We start from the raw sequence: 20444 nt of genomic DNA on the forward strand, positions 1-20444 counted from the left end.
TAAACATCTTTTGAATGTACAATTACAATAAAAGTGTTTTCTTTCTCTTTTTGATTCTCTCTCTCCCTCACTCTCCAACACATGCACTGTCACACAAACACACACTCAGACAAAGATGAGTGTGAGGAGGACAGGACACTATGCCAGCCTAATGGAGTGTGTGAGAACAGGCAGGGGGGTTATGTTTGTGTGTGCAATGAGGGCTTCATTCTATCCGAGGACAAGCACAGCTGTGAGGGTAGGTGTGTTTGTGTGTGTGTGTGTGTGTGTGTGTGTGTGTGTGTGTGTGTGTGTGTGTATGTGAGTGTTTGTGTAGTGCATGCTCATGTGTGTTTCCCATCTCATGGTTTTTGTGTGTGTGTGTGTGTGCGTCTGTGTGTTTCCCTGCACGCATGTTCTGCATGTGTATTTGTGTGCTTGTGTTTGTGTGTGTGCATGTCTATATGTTTCCCTGTGCTCATGTTCATGCCTGTGTGTGTGTGCACGTGCGTGCATGTCCTATCCAGAGGTGGAGCTGGATCTGAACAATAAGAAGGAGTGTTACCTGAACCTGGATGACACGGTGTTCTGCGACAGCGTGCTGGCCACCAACGTCACCAAGCAGGAATGCTGCTGCTCTGTGGGCGTGGGCTGGGGCGACCACTGCGAGATCTACCCCTGCCCCGTCTACCACTCCGGTACTGCTCCCAGCCCCAGGGCCACGCCAGGGCAGCCACAGAGGGAGTGAGGGGTGATGGGCCATGAGCCGCAGTGTCACGAAGGAAGATAACGATGAAACATGGTTGGAGATTTAGATGCATGGAGAGTAGACAGAGAAGCAGAGGGACTGATAGATGTACAAGAAGAGTAGCATGGATGGGTGGATAGGATCAGAAGGGATGGGTCTGTGGGTGTGTTCTGTAGGTAAATGGATGGGTCTGTGAAGGGAAGGATGGATGATTAACGATGGTGCTGTGTCGTGTGTAGCGGAGTACCACTCCCTGTGTCCAGTGGGAAGAGGCTTTTACCATGAGGAGGGCCCGACAGAGTATGGCTTACCAGTACACAGAGGTACAGACACACTCTCACACACACATCTACTTAAAGCACATACACTCACATGCATGTATTTATATATATATATATATATATATATATATATATATATATATATATATATATATATATATATATATATATATAAAAGGGGTGGGACTTGATTTAAAAAATCACATTTTAATCACATTTCAATATTTAACATGAGAAATATTAATTTAAGTTTGGATGATGAATGAATCAATGAACATAAGCTTAAACTTCAAAATCTTGTTTATTTTCCCACCAGTCTACTACACAGACCAATATATGAGTGCAGAAAACACAGAGCAAACAGTTTTCAGAACACTGGAAATTCTGACCAAAAATGCCAAAGTACTGATTGACTTCAACTGCTCCCATTATAAATAAAATAAAATAGATAAAATATTGTCTACCATCATCTAAAATGGTATTAAAAAACATCCTCTGATTGACTTCAGTTCTTCTTATTCTTCCAATATCCTGAGCAAAACTCCCAAAATTAAACAACAACATAGAGCAAGTCAATCTGATCAACATTTAGTTAATTCAGTAACACAAACCCATTGGCCTTATGATAACATCTACTGCTTCCTCAGCCAGTTACTGAGACAAACTAGCCTTTCGACATTTTCAGAGGTCAATGCTGCCCTCTTCTTCTGAACTATGTTACCAGCAAGTGAGAAAAGTCTTTCACAAGGAACAGACGTGGCAGGACTGGCCAGATATTTTCGGGCCAGGGCAGGGCAGAACATTGTCTTTCTGGACGGCAGTTCGTAACTTGCATCAGCTGACGCAATTTGCAGCGTCTCTTGTAACCGTTTATCTTCGACCACAGATAGCGGTCTACAGTCCACAGCAATCCAATTCTAGTGAATTGGTCAATTTGTCTGACGTGGACTTTGACATTTTGTTTCTGAATGTAAACCCCGACATGTGGTCGAGTGTTGACTGGCGACACTGTTTGCTCGTACTAGTAAAATTATCACATTTAGCAGCTAAGTTAATATTACTGACCTGCGCGCTAGCCCCAACATGTTTTGCGTTGAGGTGATAACGAAGGGTGGAAGTGCTCCTGTGATAAGCAAACTCCTTCATGCATAAAGTGGAAATAACAACATTTTTGTTTGTACTTTCATCTGGAAGTTTCTGGTATTTAAATTTCCCATCCACCAGCGTAGCCTCTTCCGTCATCTCCATCATGCTCATCACATTGTGCGTCAATATAATCTGTATGCCTGGAACTCATGCACTGAGAAACGTTCAACGGTGCAAAAGTGTGATTAAAATGCGTTAAATATTTTATTTCGTTATTTTCCCTGTTATTAATTAATCGAAATTAACGCATTAAAGTCCCACCCCTAATATATATATCACATACACATCTACAAATGTACTCACAAGAATCAAAATAACTCATTAAAATAGGTAATTATTTAAAAACCCTAATGTAAGCAGCTAGTATAAAGCTCCCCCCCCCCTCCCCCTCCTTCTCTCCTGTTAGATATAGATGAGTGTGTGTTATTCGCTAATGAGATCTGCAAGGAGGGCAGATGCATGAACACACAGCCAGGATTTGAATGTTACTGCCAGCAGGGCTTCTACTATGACAGCAACCTCCTTGAGTGTATAGGTAAGCTCTTATCGCACACACACACACGCCCACACGCTAACGCAGACATATACATGCAGACACACAGGGCAAATATATCAAATATATATCCACGCAAAACAAATCGTATTTACAACTCTTGCCACAAGGAGGCAGTAAATTCCCAAGTTTGCATTCAGTACAGGCCAACAGTACACCAACAACTGATTTAGAAAAGCATGGAATTGTGGGAAATACCTACAGGTTTCCATGGGGTAATGTTTTCTGTAATCTGGATGGAGATTAACTGCATACCTTCTGCACTCCCTGAAGGGCAGGAACCTGATCAGATAACAATCCCTGTCAGATACAGTTATTAAATGCTGTGTGGAGCCATGCGATATCACACGTGATGACGTGATGATGCTGACCAGTAAACCTCACAGAACATAAATCCAAAGTCCGTGAGATGGTTCAGTGATTCAGAGTGGGCATATCTCTCTCTCTCTCTCTCTCACCCTCTCTCTTTCTCACTCACTCCCTCTCACTCTCTCTCTTTCATTCTCACTCTCTGGGATCTGGTTATATATGGGTAGTGTTTTTTTTCACTCACTTATTATACATGAATAGTTATTAAACATAAAGAAAAGAACAACAAAAAGCTATTTTCTCTCTTACCCTCTCTCTCCATTTCTCTTCCTCACATTCTCCCTCTCCACTCACTCTGCTACATCGCTCTCTCACTCTCTTCCCCCGTCTCCACCCTCCCTCTCTCTCTCTCTCTCTCTCTCTCTCTCTCTCTCTCTCTCTCTCTCTCTGTCTGATTCAGATGTGGATGAGTGTCATGATGAATCTCTCTGCACCAATGGTCACTGTGTCAACACACGTGGATCCTTCTACTGCATCTGCAACGCACCCTGGACGCCAGATGCCACTAACAACAAGTGTATCTTCTCCGCAGTCACAGGTAGGGGGCATGCGTGAGTGTGTCTTCCTCACGGTCACAGGTAGGGGGAGTGCGTGAGTGTGTGGTTTTTTGTTGATTAAATTAATTTAATCTTACATTCATACTGTTGTAGACCTTTGTGATGTGGTTTATTTTATGTCAAATTAAACCTGGAGTAAATCACAAAGTTCTCCATTAGGATAACTTCTGAAGTATTTAAGTGTGGGGGTTTGTTTTTTGTAACAGAAATGAAGCTCAATATTTTATATGATGGTTTTAAGCATTAGAAATAATATATGTTAGAAATGTGTAATCACACTAGTGCATGCTTGTTTACACTGATGTGTGCTTCTTCCATTTATTTATAATTTTATCATTTGATTTTTTGTTCATGTGTTTTTAAGGCGACCGTTTAGTTGTTGATGGGATATGTGTGACTAAAATCAGGAAAATATATTGCCCCGTGTGAGGCTCGAACTCACGACCTTCAGATTATGAGACTGACGCGCTGCCTACTGCGCCAACGAGGCCTGGAGGCAGGAAGAAACAGCTGCGTTTTCAAAGCCCGAGAGTGCAGGGCGCACGGGGGAGGGGCGAGAATGTTTGCCTGGGAGGGCTGGGTTGTGTGAATGTCCTCATTCAGACATGTGAGAGCTTTTGTGTGTGTGTGTGTGTGTGTGTGTGTGTGTGTGTGTGTGTGTGTGTGTGTGTGTGTGTACACAAACGACTAAGCATGTCTAAGTGTCTTTTTTCTAGGGATTTACAGAGTATTGAGTTATGGTTCCTAAGCCTATAAACTCTTTGTGTGGTGTGTATGTGTGTATGTGTTTTCAGGTATAAATGAATGCCAGAATCCATCTAACTGTAAAAATGGACACTGTGTAGACACACAGGACTCCTACTATTGTATCTGCACGCCCCCCTGGACCCTGGCCACCGACCGCAACAGCTGTGTCACACCAGAGGAACAGGCCGGTAAGTGGCTCAGAACATGGTTGCTCCCATGGAGATGGTAGAGAGGGGTATTATGGGTAATGTAGTTCCCCAAAACAGTAGCAGTCATGAAATGAGACAAGGATTAGGACCGTATGACACACAAACTAGTATTATTTCTTAATATTAACCATTATAAAGTTATTACAATATGCTATGAATTTGTCAAAATGGAAAATATATTTTTTATTCTTAATTCTTGTAAGATAGAAGTGAATGGTATTTGAAAGTGAATGGCATATCATTAGAGATGTGTTAATGGTATATCATTACAAATGAGTTAATAGTATATCATTAAAGATGTGTTAATGGTATATCATTAGAGATGTTAATGGTATATCGGTAGAGATGTGTTAATGGTGTATCATTAGACATGTGTTAATGGTATATCGTTATAAATGAGTTAATAGTATATCATTTGTAAGTTGTTAACGGTATATCATTTTAAATGAGTTAACGATATATCATTAGTGATGCGATAATGGTATATCATTACAAATGAGTTAATACTATATCGTTAGAGATGATAATGGTATATCATTAGAGATCTTAATTGTATTATCATTGCAAATGAGTTAATGGTATCTCATTAAAGATGTTAATGGTATATCGTTACAAATGAGTTAATGGTATCTCACTAAAGATTTTAGTGGTATATCCTTACAAATGATTTAATGGTATCTCACTAGAGATGTGTTAATGCATAACTCACCCAAGACTGTGTGCTTCTGATGCTTCTTTCTCGTTCTTTTTCTCCCTCCTTTTCTTTCACCCCTCCCCCTCTTCTCTCTCTCTCTGCGCTCCTCTGTTCCCCTCTAGTAATGTCTGTGGTGACCCTTTCAGATGTGAATGAGTGTCTGGACCCGTCGTACTGCAGGAACGGGCGGTGTGTCAACACTCCCGGCTCCTTCCACTGCATCTGCACTCAGCCGCTCACCTTCAGCGCGGCCCTCAAGCAGTGCGTCTACGACGGTGGGTAGCCCGGCAAATCAGACACTCCGCCAGTCAGCTAAAACGTGTTAGCCCTGAAACAGTTAGTCATTTAAAGCCCCTGATCGGCCAGTCAGCTGTAATGTGTGCAGTAACTACAGGCTCTCATCATTCCTTATAACATGTTGGACATGGTAGGGTAGGAGCTGTTTGTGTTTATTGTGTGTTTGTTTTTCTTCTTCCCAAATCTTCCATTCTCTATTATTCTTTTTCTCTTCATTATCCCTCCTTTCCATGTTCATCTGGAGTCTCGGTCTCTCTGTCCCATTTCCCCGCTCTCCATGTCTTTTTCCTCCATCTCTCGCTCTCTCTCTCTCTCTCTCTTCCCCCCCTCCTCTCTCTCAGACCGCACGGCAGCCCACAAGGATGTGTGCTTTCAGGAGGTGGACGAGGACCTGATGTGCAGTATGCCACGTAACGGGCTAACGGTCACGTACTCCGAGTGCTGTTGCCACTACGGCCGCGGCTGGGGGCCCGAGTGTCGCACCTGCCCACAGAGGAACTCAGGTCAGCAGGCTGCAGTACTCCTCCATTCCTGCAGAGGGTAGTTTCTCTCTGAGAAGCAGAGGTAGGCAAACTGCAGTACTCCTCCATTCCTGCAGAGGGGAGTTTTCCCTCTGAGAAACTGAGGTAGGCAAACAAGCAAACTGCAGTACTCTTCCAGTCCTGTAGAGGGTAGTCTTACCATCAGAGAACTTGAGGTAATCAACCTGTAGTATTACCCAATGAAAAACAAAGGTGGACTAGATATTGCGCTGCTGTTGTCCTACAGAGGTCTTCCCATTAGAGAATTAATCCTAATCCTCTATGTCTTTCCGTTCTCAAATTGTGCACTATATTCTTACTGTGTGTACTTTATTAGTTTGCACTAAATGGAAAAAACAAATTACTGTGTGGTATGAAACTTGTGAGTTACCGTTAGCATGGTTAGCTCGTATTGTGAAACTGTTACCTGCAGAAATATGTCCAATCCAAATCTGTATACTGTAGGGACTTGTTCGCCTGGTTCTTGCTTACCTGTGTTTGTCCAAGAAAGGACATCTATCACTTAACGCTTCACTTTTCAGCATTTCTAGTGCCTCAACCAGATATTTCCATCATGACTCCCAGTGTGAACACTATGTGAACTAGAAGTGTGTGTGTGTGTGTGCAGTCATCTTTAACAGGCTATGTGAGATGCACCTGGAGACGGAGTCAGATGGAGACGGAGACTTTTTAGTCGCTTTCTCCAATTACAACCCAGGTACCTTCCTAGCAGCCAATCAGAGAGTGTTTACCTCACGGAGGCGGGGTTTTGAACATCTGAAGTAATTTATCAGATTTTGTCATAGAACCACCAGGAAGACCTTTAGACTTAAAAACTCCTGACTCTCCATCTCTCTTGCACTCTCCATATCCCTCTCTTTGACTCTCTGACTCTCCATCTGTCTTTTACTCTCCATATCCCTCTATGACACTCTGACTCTCCATCTCTCACTCTCCATATCCCTCTTTGACTCTCTGACTCTCCATCACTCTTTGAATCTCTCTGACTCTCTCTTTCACTCTCCATATCCCTTTGACTGACTCTCCATCTTTCACTCCCCATATCCCTCTTTAACTCTCTCTGACTCTCCATCTTTCACTCTCCATATTCCTCTTTGACTCTGACTTTCTCTTTCTCTATATCTCTCTGAATCTGTCTTTCTCTCTCTCTCTCTCTCTCTCTCTCTCTCTCTCTCTCTCTCTCTCTCTCTCAGAGCGTGATAGTTCAGAGGAAGACTCGGATGAGTGTAGCTGTGCTAATGGCCGATGTGTACGTTCATACCTTGGTACCATGTGTGAGTGTAACCCTGGCTTCAGACTGGACCATTCACGAACGCGCTGTATAGGTTAGTACACACACACACACTTAAACAAAACATTTTTCCTCATGAGAAAACATCAGGGAGAATTGAAGTTCCTATGATTTGTTTGTGTGTGAGATTTGCACTTTCAAGATTTGAAGTTTCAATGATGTGTTTGTGTGTGAGATTTGCAGTTTCGAGATTTGAAGTTTCTATGATGCATAACGTCATGACACATCTTGATGAGTCACAGCGATTCCTCATATAACAGCCCACACAAACACAAAAAACACAAGTGCCCTCACACATAATCAGTACAGACATATATACTCATGTACTGCTATACTGGAGTATATTTATATAGTACTTTCACCTCTTAGAAGAAGCACTGTGCTTCCACAGCTGGTGTAGATCCTCTGTGGGAAACGCCCCGTTTCTCTGGAAATCTTGTGTACTTGACTGCATCTCTATGCCTTTTAGTACAGTACACTGCTGTCACTCCCTGGAATCTGTTTCAGATATATATAAACACAAAAGTACATTTTGTGGTGTAGCAGCTGGTTCTGAAGTTGCTTACTGAGGAAGTGTGTTTTTGATCATTCTAAATGAGTGACTCACCCTGTTTTCTTCACCCTCCTTTGTCTCTCTCTCCCTGTCTCACTCTCCCTGTCTCACTCTCCCTGTCTCTCTGTTCCTGTCTCTCTCTGTGTAGATATAGACGAGTGTGAACGGGGCATGCGTGTGAACGCCTGTAAGAATGCACGGTGTGTGAACACGATGGGCTCCTACAAGTGCAACTGCAAACACGGCTTTGTCCCCACACGCAGACCCAACACGTGTGTGCCTGCACGGGCGTCGTAACACACACACACACACACGCACAGACCCAACACGTGTGCCTACATGGGTGTTAGAACACACACAAACACAGACACATACACATGCGCACAAACACACCTCATAAAAATGGACGCAGAGCACTTAGACACACAAACAGTGGGTAGGCATTCATATATACACACACAGACACACACACTTCTCATCTACTCTCCTATAATTTTCTGTGGTTGATTAGTTTCTTGTCTTTTTCTATTCTGAGCTTTCAGTTGAAATACCACAAACTGTTTATTGTGTTTATAGTGACTGTTGTTATTTTTATGGATGTGGGAAAATCTAATGTCTTTTAGTAATGAGTCTCATTCATTGGGATATGTAGGGTACTAGTTGGGTACAAGTACTGAACAACTGAAATATTTTCAAACTTCTTAATTTTCTTAAGATGCCATGAAAATGACGCTCCATATAATGTTTTGCTGAAAGCCTTAGCTCACTTTATAACTGGGAGAGAAAGCAATGTCTTTGTTGTTGTTGTTGTTGTTGTTTCAACACTGACATTTTATTTTACTTTTGAAACGTATATATATGCTTTGACCTGAGCGCGGGTCCAGAGTTGTGTGCTATCCATGGTTGTACTGCTCTCTATCGGAGAGCTCTGTGCACAAAATGTTTGCTACTTGTGGCCTATCTTGGAGTCTCATTTACAAGTATGTTTAGAGCATGGAGATTGTGTGAAGTCAGCCGGCAATTCAGTGATTGGGTGAGAGCTCCATCATGCTACTGAACTGGAAAGCACAGACCGTTATAATGTGTGCCAAATGTCCCAAAGGATCATGCTTTCGAGCAGTTTCCCTTGGGTAACATTTATCACCTAACCTCCCGATGTGATTAGTGAGAGGGCAGGTTCTGCGGTAAAAGAAAAAAAAAATCCTTCTTGTCTGTCATCATAAAGTTCTTGTAAATATTTATTCATTTTTGGACTCTAGAGACGTGGGACAAACACTTAAAGCATTCTTTCACATCTAACACGCCTATGTCCGATTCGCCCACACGTAGGATTTTGTAACTGCCTGAATGTTTGCTGTGTTGAGGAGGTTGCAGTCTGAAAGTAGCTTTGGTACAAAGCAGACACATGACTACACCCAAGAGGTCAAGTCAGGGGGCCTTTAGAAGACGTATGGATAGATATGCAAATAAGAACACTTCTGTGGACCTCCCCTCAACGATGGTTGGCCAGTACCGGACAGAGACTCATTTCTACCAAAGAATAGAACAATAAATCTGAGATGAAATCCAACCAACAAAGATGACTGTTGTGCCTGTGTTTCTATATTTTTCATAAGGACATGGTTTTCTCCTTAACTTTGTTCTCTTTCTTTGTCAAGGGTACGCAATTAGCCTTTAATTTTCCAAACAAATGTGTACTGTATGTGATGAGGTGATGTGATGATCTCGGGCATGGAGATTTATTCATTCTAGCATTGACTTTGCTTTTATAGTTAATAGCATCGGAACTGTTAACATTCTTTTGTATTCAACAGAAAGTATATGAACTCCAATGTATCAAAGCAATGTTCAAAGAACCTGAAAGTGAAATCTTGGAATCTCAGATTGGCCATAGCAGCCCCACCTTGATTCAGTGGTGGGTCTGGTTAACAAGCAGGAGACAAGGCCACACGCTTTCTCTCCTACAACACCCGCCAGGAGCCCCACTTCCGTCACTACTCAATATATCACGGGGAAAGTGGGGAAAGTATGTGGACACCGCCCCAGACAAACATTGGCAGTAGAATGGGTCATACTGAGAAGCTTAGTGACTTTAAACATGTTGCCGTCATAAGATGACTCCTTGGCCACAAGTGAGTAAATATTTGCTCTGCTGTGTCTGCCCTGGTAAGTGCTGTTGTGAAATGGAAGGGTTTAGGACAAACAACAGCTCAGCCGTGAAGGACATGCAATGCTGAGTGTTGAGGGGAGTGGTGTAAAGCATGGATGGATGGATATCTAGCAGTCTCATATATAGGTGTGATGGTCAGATGTCCACATACTTTTGGCCCTTGGCATATTTCAGGCCATTAGCTTTCTGAAGCAGAAAGGACTCTGGTTTCCCGATTCTGCTGGAATTGCACCATGCAGCGTGAGCAAATCATGAATAAAACGGCTTCAGACTGACACCACCCTCCCCGTTATGAACCACACATGCATAACACACACTCACCACACAATTATAATGTATTTGGACTCACTGGTCTGGATGATCAGCTTCCATTCCTCAAAGTTTCTGTATCTTCGGCACAGGTAAGGTTTCTGGGGATTACTTTTTTAAATTAGGCAAGATGTCATGCAATTTAAAAGCTTGCTATTACCATAATGAAATTTTGAAAAACTTATGATTATCTTTATAAGTACACATATAAGGAAATGGAAAGTATAGAGATGTCCATATAAAAAGATATTCTTAAAAATACAGATATTCACAAAAATACAAATATTAATTTTAATGAAGTCCCTTACTCTAGCCTCACTCCACAAGAATAATTTGTATTATTTTAAAGCTTTAGGCAGTTCAGCTGAAATGGAGACATGAACTGTATGAACAGAAACTTTGCAGCAGGCAGTTCAGATGTAGCTCTTTAAATGGAACCAGTTGCAGGCGTTTCCTCCAGTGCTGTGGTTTCAGTCGCTTTGCTACCACAGCTGCTGTTTTTATGTGATATATATGCTGTGAGTTTGGCTATAAGCACTGTGGCTGTAGCTAATTCCCCTTGGGTTACAGATGTTAGTCAGATTTCAGTGGCTCTGCTGAGGTCATGGTTACTGCTGTACCATCTATAATCGATCTGGATGTAGCCATCGCTGGTCCAGCCACCACCGTGTTACCGTCTCCACCCATGGTTGTAGCCAGTTGTACAGTCACCCAGATCAGTCCTCTAATTAAAAACTTAATTCATCTTACATTAACTGCTTATAAATAAATAGTTTGCAGTCTGCAGCTTTATAACTGGGCACATTCAGATCTGAAATGCTGATCTGAGATCAGACTGGTCCTCCCAGACACTTCTTCACTGGTCACACTGTCAATTTGGGCCGCTAAGTCAGTGCTCCGAGTGGTTAAGGAGAGTGGAGAGCTTTTTTCTTTTCCAAATAAAACCTGTTTCAATTTACTCTAAAAGTGGTTGGGCATCACCCCTCTACTTTGAAAAGTGGCAGGTTAAAATGTAGCAGTGCCTGCTTACCCCTGTGGGTCCAAGCGAGTGCAGGTAGGAAGAGACCGACCAAGTGAATGCAGGCAGGGAGAGACCAGCTAAGCCAGTAAAAAAAAAAAAAAAAAAGTACTACTTACTATCTCATTGGCTAACAGAGTACCTGGGGCACCTAAACAGCCTAATGATGTCATGCACTTACAACAATGCCATCACACACATTTTTAACACACGCATTCTGAAAAAATGGTCGCAGTCCAGAGCCCTGGGTGCCATCTGACGTAATGCTGAGCAAAGATCTAGAAACAGTGCTGTGACTCTTCTGCTGGTGGAGCAGCTGGTGGAGATACTGGTGGAGGTCGTGGATGGGCAACTCAAAGACAGCCATACCAGCACTGGCCCAGATCTTTTCTCCCCAGTGCTTTATCTGATTTATACACCATGGTCTTGTGACACTGCAGTTAGCACAGTACTGTTGTAGTATGCTGAAGCTCTGGTTAACTTCCTTCTGGCATACTCCCTTCATGAATCAGGTGCAGATTAGACCTCCGTGCAGTTACAGCAACGTTTTCTCAATGGAATGTTGTAGTATTTCTTTCTCATAAATTTTCCTCACTTTCTTACCTCAGTGGTACGTGATTGGCTGAGACTGTGCACATGACCTGAAACTGTCAGCTGGGTTACAGCGTATTTGCATATAAGACACACTGCCCAGACAGGTGGATGTGTCATCAGAGAGTTGTGTAGTAGCTCTAATATTTCTTTGTATTAACAGTTTTATCTTAAAAAAGAAAAGAAAGCAACAGTTTATAAAACATACAATTATACAATAAATGTTAACATTTTAAATATTTCAGTATAGAACATACATCCGGTATTTCAAATATAAAGTGTAAATGTTTAGTCATCTCAGTATCTCTGAGTAAAGGTAGTGATTTCATTTCCCATGGAATAAATCTACACCAAATTTAGAACTGTAAATGTGTTCGTTACTTGCCTTAATAGTCAGCCTTACTAGAAAGGATTGCTCGCCCCAACCGCCTTAGCAGTGACCAGTGGCTATTCATTATGTTATAAATAATCTGACCAAAAAAATGTTAACTTTTTATTTCAAAAGTTAACAATACTATTATTTTCAAAATATAGCTTAAATTATAAATAACATTTTAATGAAATATGCAGTTTTCAGTATCATAAAAGCTTACCCTACGTAGATATGGAAAATACATTAAAACCATTTTAAAACCATGTTTATTTCGGTACCAATGGCCAAGACCAAGCCGACTACTTATAAAGTGTTAATACTCCAACTAACCTAACGTAAGTTACTAACCTAACTAGCTAGCGTCCATGTTCTGGCAGCTGGGAGGCTCGCCTAGCTAACCTCGATTCACTAACGGAAACGTCAAGGTAAACCACGAAACTAATAAAATTCTAGTGTGAGTTACGTTATTCAAGAGTTATCTCCGCTACAATTAACGCTAGACTAGCGGAACGCCATTGTTTAGCGTTATATTTAACCGTTATTCAGTAGTCAGGCGGGGCCCCCTTGGGGAGTTCAGGTCTCAAGTCGTCATTGCGAACCTTTTGCACATCGCCACTGCTGTGCTTTAGTTTGTCAGTCCTCCTGGGCCCCCCACTCCGCGGCACCTCTGACAGTGACGTTAGCGGAGTAAGCTAGAAGGAGGCTAAGGGCATAGTTTGTTTTTTTGTTTTTGTTTTTTGCAAATGGAGGAATATAAATGCAAATGTAGACCTTAGCTAGATCTGGCAATGAGATATTTATTCGCTGCACTGTTGAGTTTTAGTTTTCTGGATTTTGCAGAGAATAACCAAAATAATTGAAATTGTTTAAGCCAACCACAAATTTTGTAGTACCTGGATAATTCAGCAATTGGATGTTATAAAATAATTGTAATTGTAATGCTAAGGACAGGAAAGCAAACGGATATAACAGACCCATAATGAGTCAGTATATAGTAGCATTTCTGTGGAATATGAGACATGGTGATGGCATGAAATGCAGTGTTCTGCACACTGAGCCAGAACTAGAACTAGAAAAAGAAGAGAATAAAAGAAGATAAATGTATCTACCTGATGGTGGTGCGTGAATAGTTATGGTCTAACTCCAGACACAGACACACACACGGTGCAACTAGTGTAACAAAGCTCATTGCTTTGCATTTCAAACAGAAGTATTCAGACACTGGTTATCTCTGTGTGCACGTGTGTGTGTGCATGTCGATGTGATGGTGTGTGTGTGTGTGTGTGTGTGTGTGTGTGTGTGTGTGTGTGTGTGTGTGTGTGTGTGTGTGTGTGTGTGTGTGTGTGTGTGCACTTTTCCTTAAGATCAACAAAATAAGATAGCTAATCAATTTCAACCAACCCTCCTTCATATCATCCACTGTCATTACCTCTGTTATTTGCAAAAGAAGAGGGAGTTACCAATACTTTTAACAATGTCGCAGTACCCTGGCATTTGTATTCAGTGACTACGAGGATGTACACTGCTGCTACTCTAGAAACGTGTCTCATAGCAGCCACAAGAGGGAGCTCTAAAATTATGAAGTAGTGACCCATGGAAGCTGAACAGAGTAGACCGCATTGGTAGCCTTCCGGGGACACAATTAGGATATTAACCAGTGGTGTAAGATTAATTTGAACTTTGGGCGGCTGGGGGAGACACTGCTCACACCACTCAACCTAACACTTTATATGAGTAGTGTGAGGGGGAGACCCGCCCGCTCACCATGCTCTGTACTGCAAATGGAGTCAGTCTCTCTCTCTCTCTCTCTCTCTCTCTCTCTCTCTCTCTCTCTCTCTCTCTCTCTCTCTCTCTCTCTCTCTCTTTGATCCAGCTCTTAGTCTTAGGGTTAAATTATGGTGTTGGGAGTCTCATGAGCTCCTGTTCCATCATCTCTCTCAGGCTGGGGGAGTGCAGAGAGCTGAATAGGTGATTTACTGAAGCTGAGGTGTCAGTGGGAGTCAATACCTCAAGAGTTTATTTTCTCCATTTCTCTCTCTCTCTCTCTCTCTCTCTCTCTCTCTCTCTCTCTCTCTCTCTCTCAACCATGAGGCATATTAAACTACATTAAAATAAACAATAATAAAATGGGTATTTTTAAAGGTTTCACAAGGACTGCTCATAATGTGGCTGTTTCATCCTGTGTGTTGTTCAGGAGAGGTTTCCAAAGGTAAGCTCTCTATTCTCGCTCTCTCTCGACTTGTTGGGTTTTTGTTGTTTTTTTGCTGGCTTGACATTCTAGTAACAATGTTATCGAGGCAAAGAAGGGAACAAAAGTACTACTAAACTAGTGAACACGGAACAAAGAGCAAATTAAATGACTTACAATAATGCAGAAAAAATACATTCATTTATTACAGCTTATTTTGGCAGTATACATAATGATTATGTGCCTGTATGTATTATGCTAGATTGTATTGCAAGAGGTTATAGGATAAAATGGGACTTTTTTCATATTTGGAATTTCTTATACTGAGATAGCAAGTGCAAATTTAGCCACCATCCATGAACTTGTGTGTGTCTCTCTCTCTCTCTCTCTCTCTCTCTCTCTCTCTCTCTCTCTCTCTCTCTCTCTCTCTCTCTCTCTTTCTCACACACACACACACACACACACACACACACACGGACACATGCGCATGCGTGCCCACACACACACACCCCATGCATGAGTTACATAATGGCTGATGAGCGCGTCCTCATCTGAAAGGTAGCACAGTGTTCTACAGAGCTCCACACAGAAGCCTGGGCTTGAGCCCAGACCATGGTTGCATAGCAACAAGAGTCATTCCGGCGTTCCTGCAGGCTTTGCTGGTCCTGAGGCAGGAGAGGAGAGGAGCGAGGGATAATGGGCAAAAGAAGAAAGAGAGAGAGAAACACAGAGAGAGAGAGAAATAGAGAGAGGGATGGTGAGCGAGAAGGAGAATGTGACTGAGAGAGAAGGAGAAAGAGAGAGGATAAGTTTGGTCCAAGGAAGCCCTGGATATTTAAAGACATGTGTGAGAGTCTGAGCTGCACTGAATTCGGGTTGGAGGATGTTATGTAATCTGGGTACGTGTGTGTGTGTGTGTGTGTGTGTGCGTGTGGTCTCTGGCAAGTGGAAATATGGCATAAGAATCGGCTGGCTTTAGGGTTTGAGTCTCCACAGGCCTACAACTCGTTAAGACCCAATTAGCATAATTAGCAAGCCATCCTAACGAGCGGAGAGAGGAGTCTCTCAGCGCCTAACCCAGAGGTAACAGCAATGTAGGACATGCACGCACTCATTTACCTGACCTGGAGAAGAGCCATGTGCCAGCGTTTTCACACACATGCGCTGTCATTGGCTGATTAAGTTCATGCTCTCATTTTCCAGCTTCACTTACCCAGTGCATTGTTGACATGGGAATGGGCTTGGAACCGCATGGAACTGATTTCCTAAACTGGATTCTGGATTCGTGACAATGCTGGAGAACAAGAGCTGGAACACAAGGAACAAGGCCCTTTCCCTGCTCACATAGGAGAACTCACGTGAGACAGCTTGGGCCAGCCATCTTAGGAGAGTTCATGTGAGACAGCCTGGGCTAGCCAGTTTAGGAGAGCTCATTTGAAACACCTCAGGCCAGCCAGCTTAGGAGAGCTCATGTGAAACACCTCTGGCCAGCCAGCTTAGGAGAGTGCACGTGAAACAGTTTGGACCAGCCATCTTCGGAGAGCTCACGTGAGAGATGTTTGGCAGAATCAGATATGACTGGTGACCTGCTCACAAGCTCTAAGTCTAATGGTGAATGACATATGAGTGAACTGACCAAGGTCAGGGAGTAGGTGCTTGTGAGGCTCTGAAGGTCCAGGCCAGTGAAAGAACCGAGGCTGGATGCACATGCAAGTGAGAGTGAGCTCCAAACTCTGGCCTTTGTTTATAGATACTCAGAAGAGCGTTTCTGGTAGCAAAGCTGCTTCTTTTCTCTCTCTCTCTCTCTTTCTCTCTCTGTCTCATGTGTATTCCAGTCAGAGGCTGTACAGGAGCATAAAAGCACAGAAATGCAACACAAACCTCTTATAGTGCAGATAGTGTTATAGGCTACAGTAATACACTCTGTGTGTGTGTGTGTGTGTGTGTGTGTGTGTATCTGCAGGATGGCCTGGTTTTAGGCAACTATTTTCAGACTGTAATTGATGAAAATAGTACCCAGCCAAATTAATGTAAGAGGTCAACCTGGTTCTGGGCTATTTAGGGTGTGTGTGTGTGTGTGTGTCAGCCTGGTTCTTGTATATCTGGGGTGCGTTTGAAAACTTTGACTTACTCAAAAGTGTTTGCTCCATCACAAATGCTTGTCATTCATTTATCATAGCGTGTGCTTAACAAGCAAGAATATGTCAGAATGTGTTTTTGTTGTGTGTGTTGTACAGACCCAGAGCTCCTCTATCCACACACTCCACACCTTCATGCCGTTCATCTATCCACACACTCCACACCTTCATGCCACTCGTCTATCCACACACTCCACACCTTCATGCCACTCGTCTATCCACACACTCCATACCTTCATGCCACTCGTCTATCCACACACTCCACACCTTCACACTGCTCCTCAGGCTCCTTCTCTTTGTCTAATTGTTTCTGTCAACATTACCATTCTTCCTTGTGCCTGTGAGAAGTTCATGCTGCTTCAGCTGCACAGGTGTGTATAGTGACAAAAGAGTCTGGTGATCATACACACACATGCGCGTGCTCACACACACACACACACACACACACACATAGAGCCATCTTCTCAGTGTGGGCTACATCATTTGACACCACCGCAACAATGTATTCTGGGAAGTGACGAAGATACAGATACCGGAGAAGAAATATAACACACTATTTCTCATCTAAACACACATACGCACATATGCACACACTTGTACGCACACACACACACACGTGTGTGTGTGTGTGTGTGTGTGTGTGTGTGTGTATATGTATATATATATATATATATATCTCCTGGTGTTCTTTCCATCATTCTAAACATAATTATATATCACATGATTGTATACTGCATGACACACATGTTGGCATGTGAAGAGCTGTTTACACACTATAAAGACCCACGTTTCAAATAAACTGCCCTCAGAGATGCAGAGACTAATGGCCGAATGTTAGAAAGATGAATGAACCTTCTCCACACCTGCTTGGTGTGTTGCTTTAGTTTTCTTTCTCACATTTGAATTATTGAATCATGTTTCAGCAGAGTTGTCAGTGTTCTCTCTCTCTCTCTCTCTCTCTCTCTCTCTCTCCATCTTTGCCTCTCTTGTTTCTTGCTCTAATTTCACTGCAGCGGTTCCCCTAGTGTGAACTAGAACAGGAAGATGCCCTTCAAAACCTGTGCACTGAGAGGAGAGAGAGAGAGAGAGAGAGAGAGAGAGAGAGAGTTTTTAGGGGAAGAGAAAAAGAAAGGTTAGGACAAGAGAGGAAGCCTGTGGGGGCGGAGAGTGGGAAAGAAAGAAAGGGAGCAGAAATAGTCTGGTGACACCGGCGTGAGGAGTTGAGGAGTTTGAAAGGACCTGGGGGTGGAGTATTCGTATGTTCTAGTATGTTGGAACGAGAACAGAGCCAAAGGGAGAGGGAAGAGGAGAGAGAGAGAGAGAGAGAGAGAGAGAGAGAGGGGGGGAGAGAGAGAGAGAGAGAGAGAGAGAGAGAGAGAGAGAGAGAGAGAGAGAGAGTGAGAGGGAGAGAGAGAGAGAGAGAGGGAGAGAGAGAGAGAGAGAGAGAGGGAGGGAGAGAGAGAGAGAGAGAGAGGGAGAGAGAGAGAGAGAGAGAGAGAGAGAGAGAGAGAGAGGAGGGGAGGAGAGGATATAATATTAACAAGAGGATGTGAATACCAACGTAGGAGTTTGTGTGTATGTGTCTTTGCGTGCATGGGAAGTCATATTCCTGCACAGTGTTTTTGGCTTTTTTCCCATCCTCAGTGCACATTCCACTCCAACCCAGTTCTGCAGCTAATGTAGCTAAGGCAGCACCCGCAGGTAGCAGCACAGTAGACCATCTCCTAACGCTGTCATACAGTTGGCTCAAGAAACATTGTTTGTATAAATAATACTTTTGAATTGGTCAATGTTTTAATAAGTTGTTAAATGTAAATTGGTATTGTTAATAATACTGTTAAATAATACAGAAATTGTATCACCAAAAAAAAATAATGTCTGTATTTACAATTTAAGACATATAAATCAAATAAAATGATTGCAGGTTCAAAAAGTCTTCGGCTTCTGTTTTTAGCTGTGCAGGATACTGTTGTCTATTTTTGTAGTCAGAAACCACACAAGCAACTCTGGGATCATTTTAGAAGTCAGCAGGGTTTGAGATAAGTATGAGTTTTGGCAAGACTTTCACACACTACTAATTGGTACGTATCTCTTTCCTGTATGTGTTAGCTTTATTGAATACATGTCTTCCCCTCCCCAAATCACTCCTTTAAATGGTACAAGTCTATCACTCTCCACTGGGCAAACAGCGCAGGAACCCTGACCATCAAATGGCCAGCAAAACACTGCATTCAACTTAAAACCAGCATCTCAGCTAACAGGGGAGATATTACAGATCCATTAATTGCAGAGTCTTCTTCCCCCCCCACACACCCACCCACACAGAGCAGATGCATGGACATCTTCTTTATATGTGTGTGTTCTGAAGCTGGTTCCCATCTGGTTTGCATGAAATGTATATTTTCTGAATACACACCCCCACACACACACACACATTTACACACACTTGCACAAACACACACAGATAGAATAGAAGGTATGACAGAACTGGAGAGGGCCAAATATGTGACTATGAATGTAAACGGCCTAAACGTTTGCTCTTTCACAGTGATGAAGGACCAGTGACATCACAGCGATTGTTCCTAAGGCTGCCAGGAGGACACCCGTTACCCGGGTAACGGAGCATCACCAGGGCAGTGAGAGTCACCAAAAGCCACACACACAGTGGAATCAGAGTTTACGGGAAATGTGATTGGCATTGTGTCTGTGTGTTTGTGTGTAGGTTATAATTTCTTTTATTTTTAATTGCATTCAAAATTTACATGCAGACTGTGTTAGTGTTCTTTCTGCAGCTGAACACAGACACACACACACACACACACACACACACACAGGTGAACAGAGTGCAGGGGTCTGGTGTGGCTGTGGCACCCTGTTTCCCAGTTCACTAGCATAAATTTGTTTTCTGCAAACTATGCACATTCACCTAATCTCCTGAACACACACACACACACCAGTGTCACAGGTTCAGCACTTTTTTGTCCTGTGTGTGACCGACTGGTCAGTGCTCCTCAGAACAAGAGGGACTGAGAGATCAGGGGGTGGATGGAGAGACCAGGGGGTGGATGGATAGATGGAGAAAGAGTGGAACACAGCAAGGGACAGAAGAAAGGAAAGCACTGCTAATCTGGTTTGATTATCCAAACACACCCATGTTTTTGGATCTTTCTACACATTTCTGCTGATCTCTCAGCTATATATAGCTGCCTTGGCACTTTTCTGGTGGTGATGTTGTCATTAGCACCACAGAGCCAGGTGTGGCCGTGTCCCTGGTTGGTTAGGAGACCTGTCAATTAAGTGATCACTGTAGTTACAGGCACCTAAGAATGCATGACACCACTTGCCATTTCTGACTGCCATTTCTTCACCCATCAATGTCATTCATAATCTCATGTAACTCGTAATCTAACGTCATTCTAATGAAACAATCATTTTGTAAGGGACATCCCAGAAATCGGCCTGAACCCTGTTCTCCTCAGAGTCCCCAGAATGAGGAATCATTAGGTTCTGCTATAACCAGCCTTCCAACTCCTCCCCATTTTCTCTCTTCTTTTCTGTTCTCCTTTTTCCTCCAACATGAGTCAGCAGAGAGAGAGAGACTGAAACAAGGGTTAAAGCTTTTGAAGGAAATGGCTCCAAAACATTTTCTCTTACACCTGGGGGCACACAAACACCATAACACAGTGGACAG

The 20444-nt window shown here is 42.8% G+C and overlaps 1 protein-coding gene and 1 non-coding gene across 4 annotated transcripts in view; one reads left to right on the top strand and one right to left on the bottom strand.

The window, feature by feature from the left end:
* Positions 1-9544, top strand: part of ltbp3 (latent transforming growth factor beta binding protein 3) — a 45613-nt gene extending 36069 nt beyond the window's left edge. For 2 of the 3 annotated variants that reach the window (XM_027032090.3, XM_027032088.3), the window contains 11 exons: positions 110-238; positions 507-677; positions 967-1050; positions 2561-2689; positions 3477-3614; positions 4428-4568; positions 5406-5558; positions 5922-6083; positions 6730-6819; positions 7316-7447; positions 8115-9544. In XM_027032090.3, coding sequence (XP_026887891.2) covers positions 110-238; positions 507-677; positions 967-1050; positions 2561-2689; positions 3477-3614; positions 4428-4568; positions 5406-5558; positions 5922-6083; positions 6730-6819; positions 7316-7447; positions 8115-8263 — 1478 coding nt within the window. In that variant the 3' untranslated portion in view covers positions 8264-9544. The remainder of the gene's footprint in view (positions 1-109; positions 239-506; positions 678-966; positions 1051-2560; positions 2690-3476; positions 3615-4427; positions 4569-5405; positions 5559-5921; positions 6084-6729; positions 6820-7315; positions 7448-8114) is intronic. The other variant, XM_027032089.3, reaches the window with a different exon arrangement.
* trnam-cau (transfer RNA methionine (anticodon CAU)) lies at positions 4051-4123 on the bottom strand. The gene has a single exon. It is a non-coding gene; the product is annotated as a tRNA-Met (tRNA).
* Positions 9545-20444: the final 10900 nt, after the last annotated feature.

Source organism: Electrophorus electricus, chromosome 8 (assembly GCF_041902795.1).
Source record: "Electrophorus electricus isolate QZ-2024a chromosome 8, ASM4190279v1, whole genome shotgun sequence".
Classification (NCBI taxonomy): domain Eukaryota; kingdom Metazoa; phylum Chordata; class Actinopteri; order Gymnotiformes; family Gymnotidae; genus Electrophorus; species Electrophorus electricus.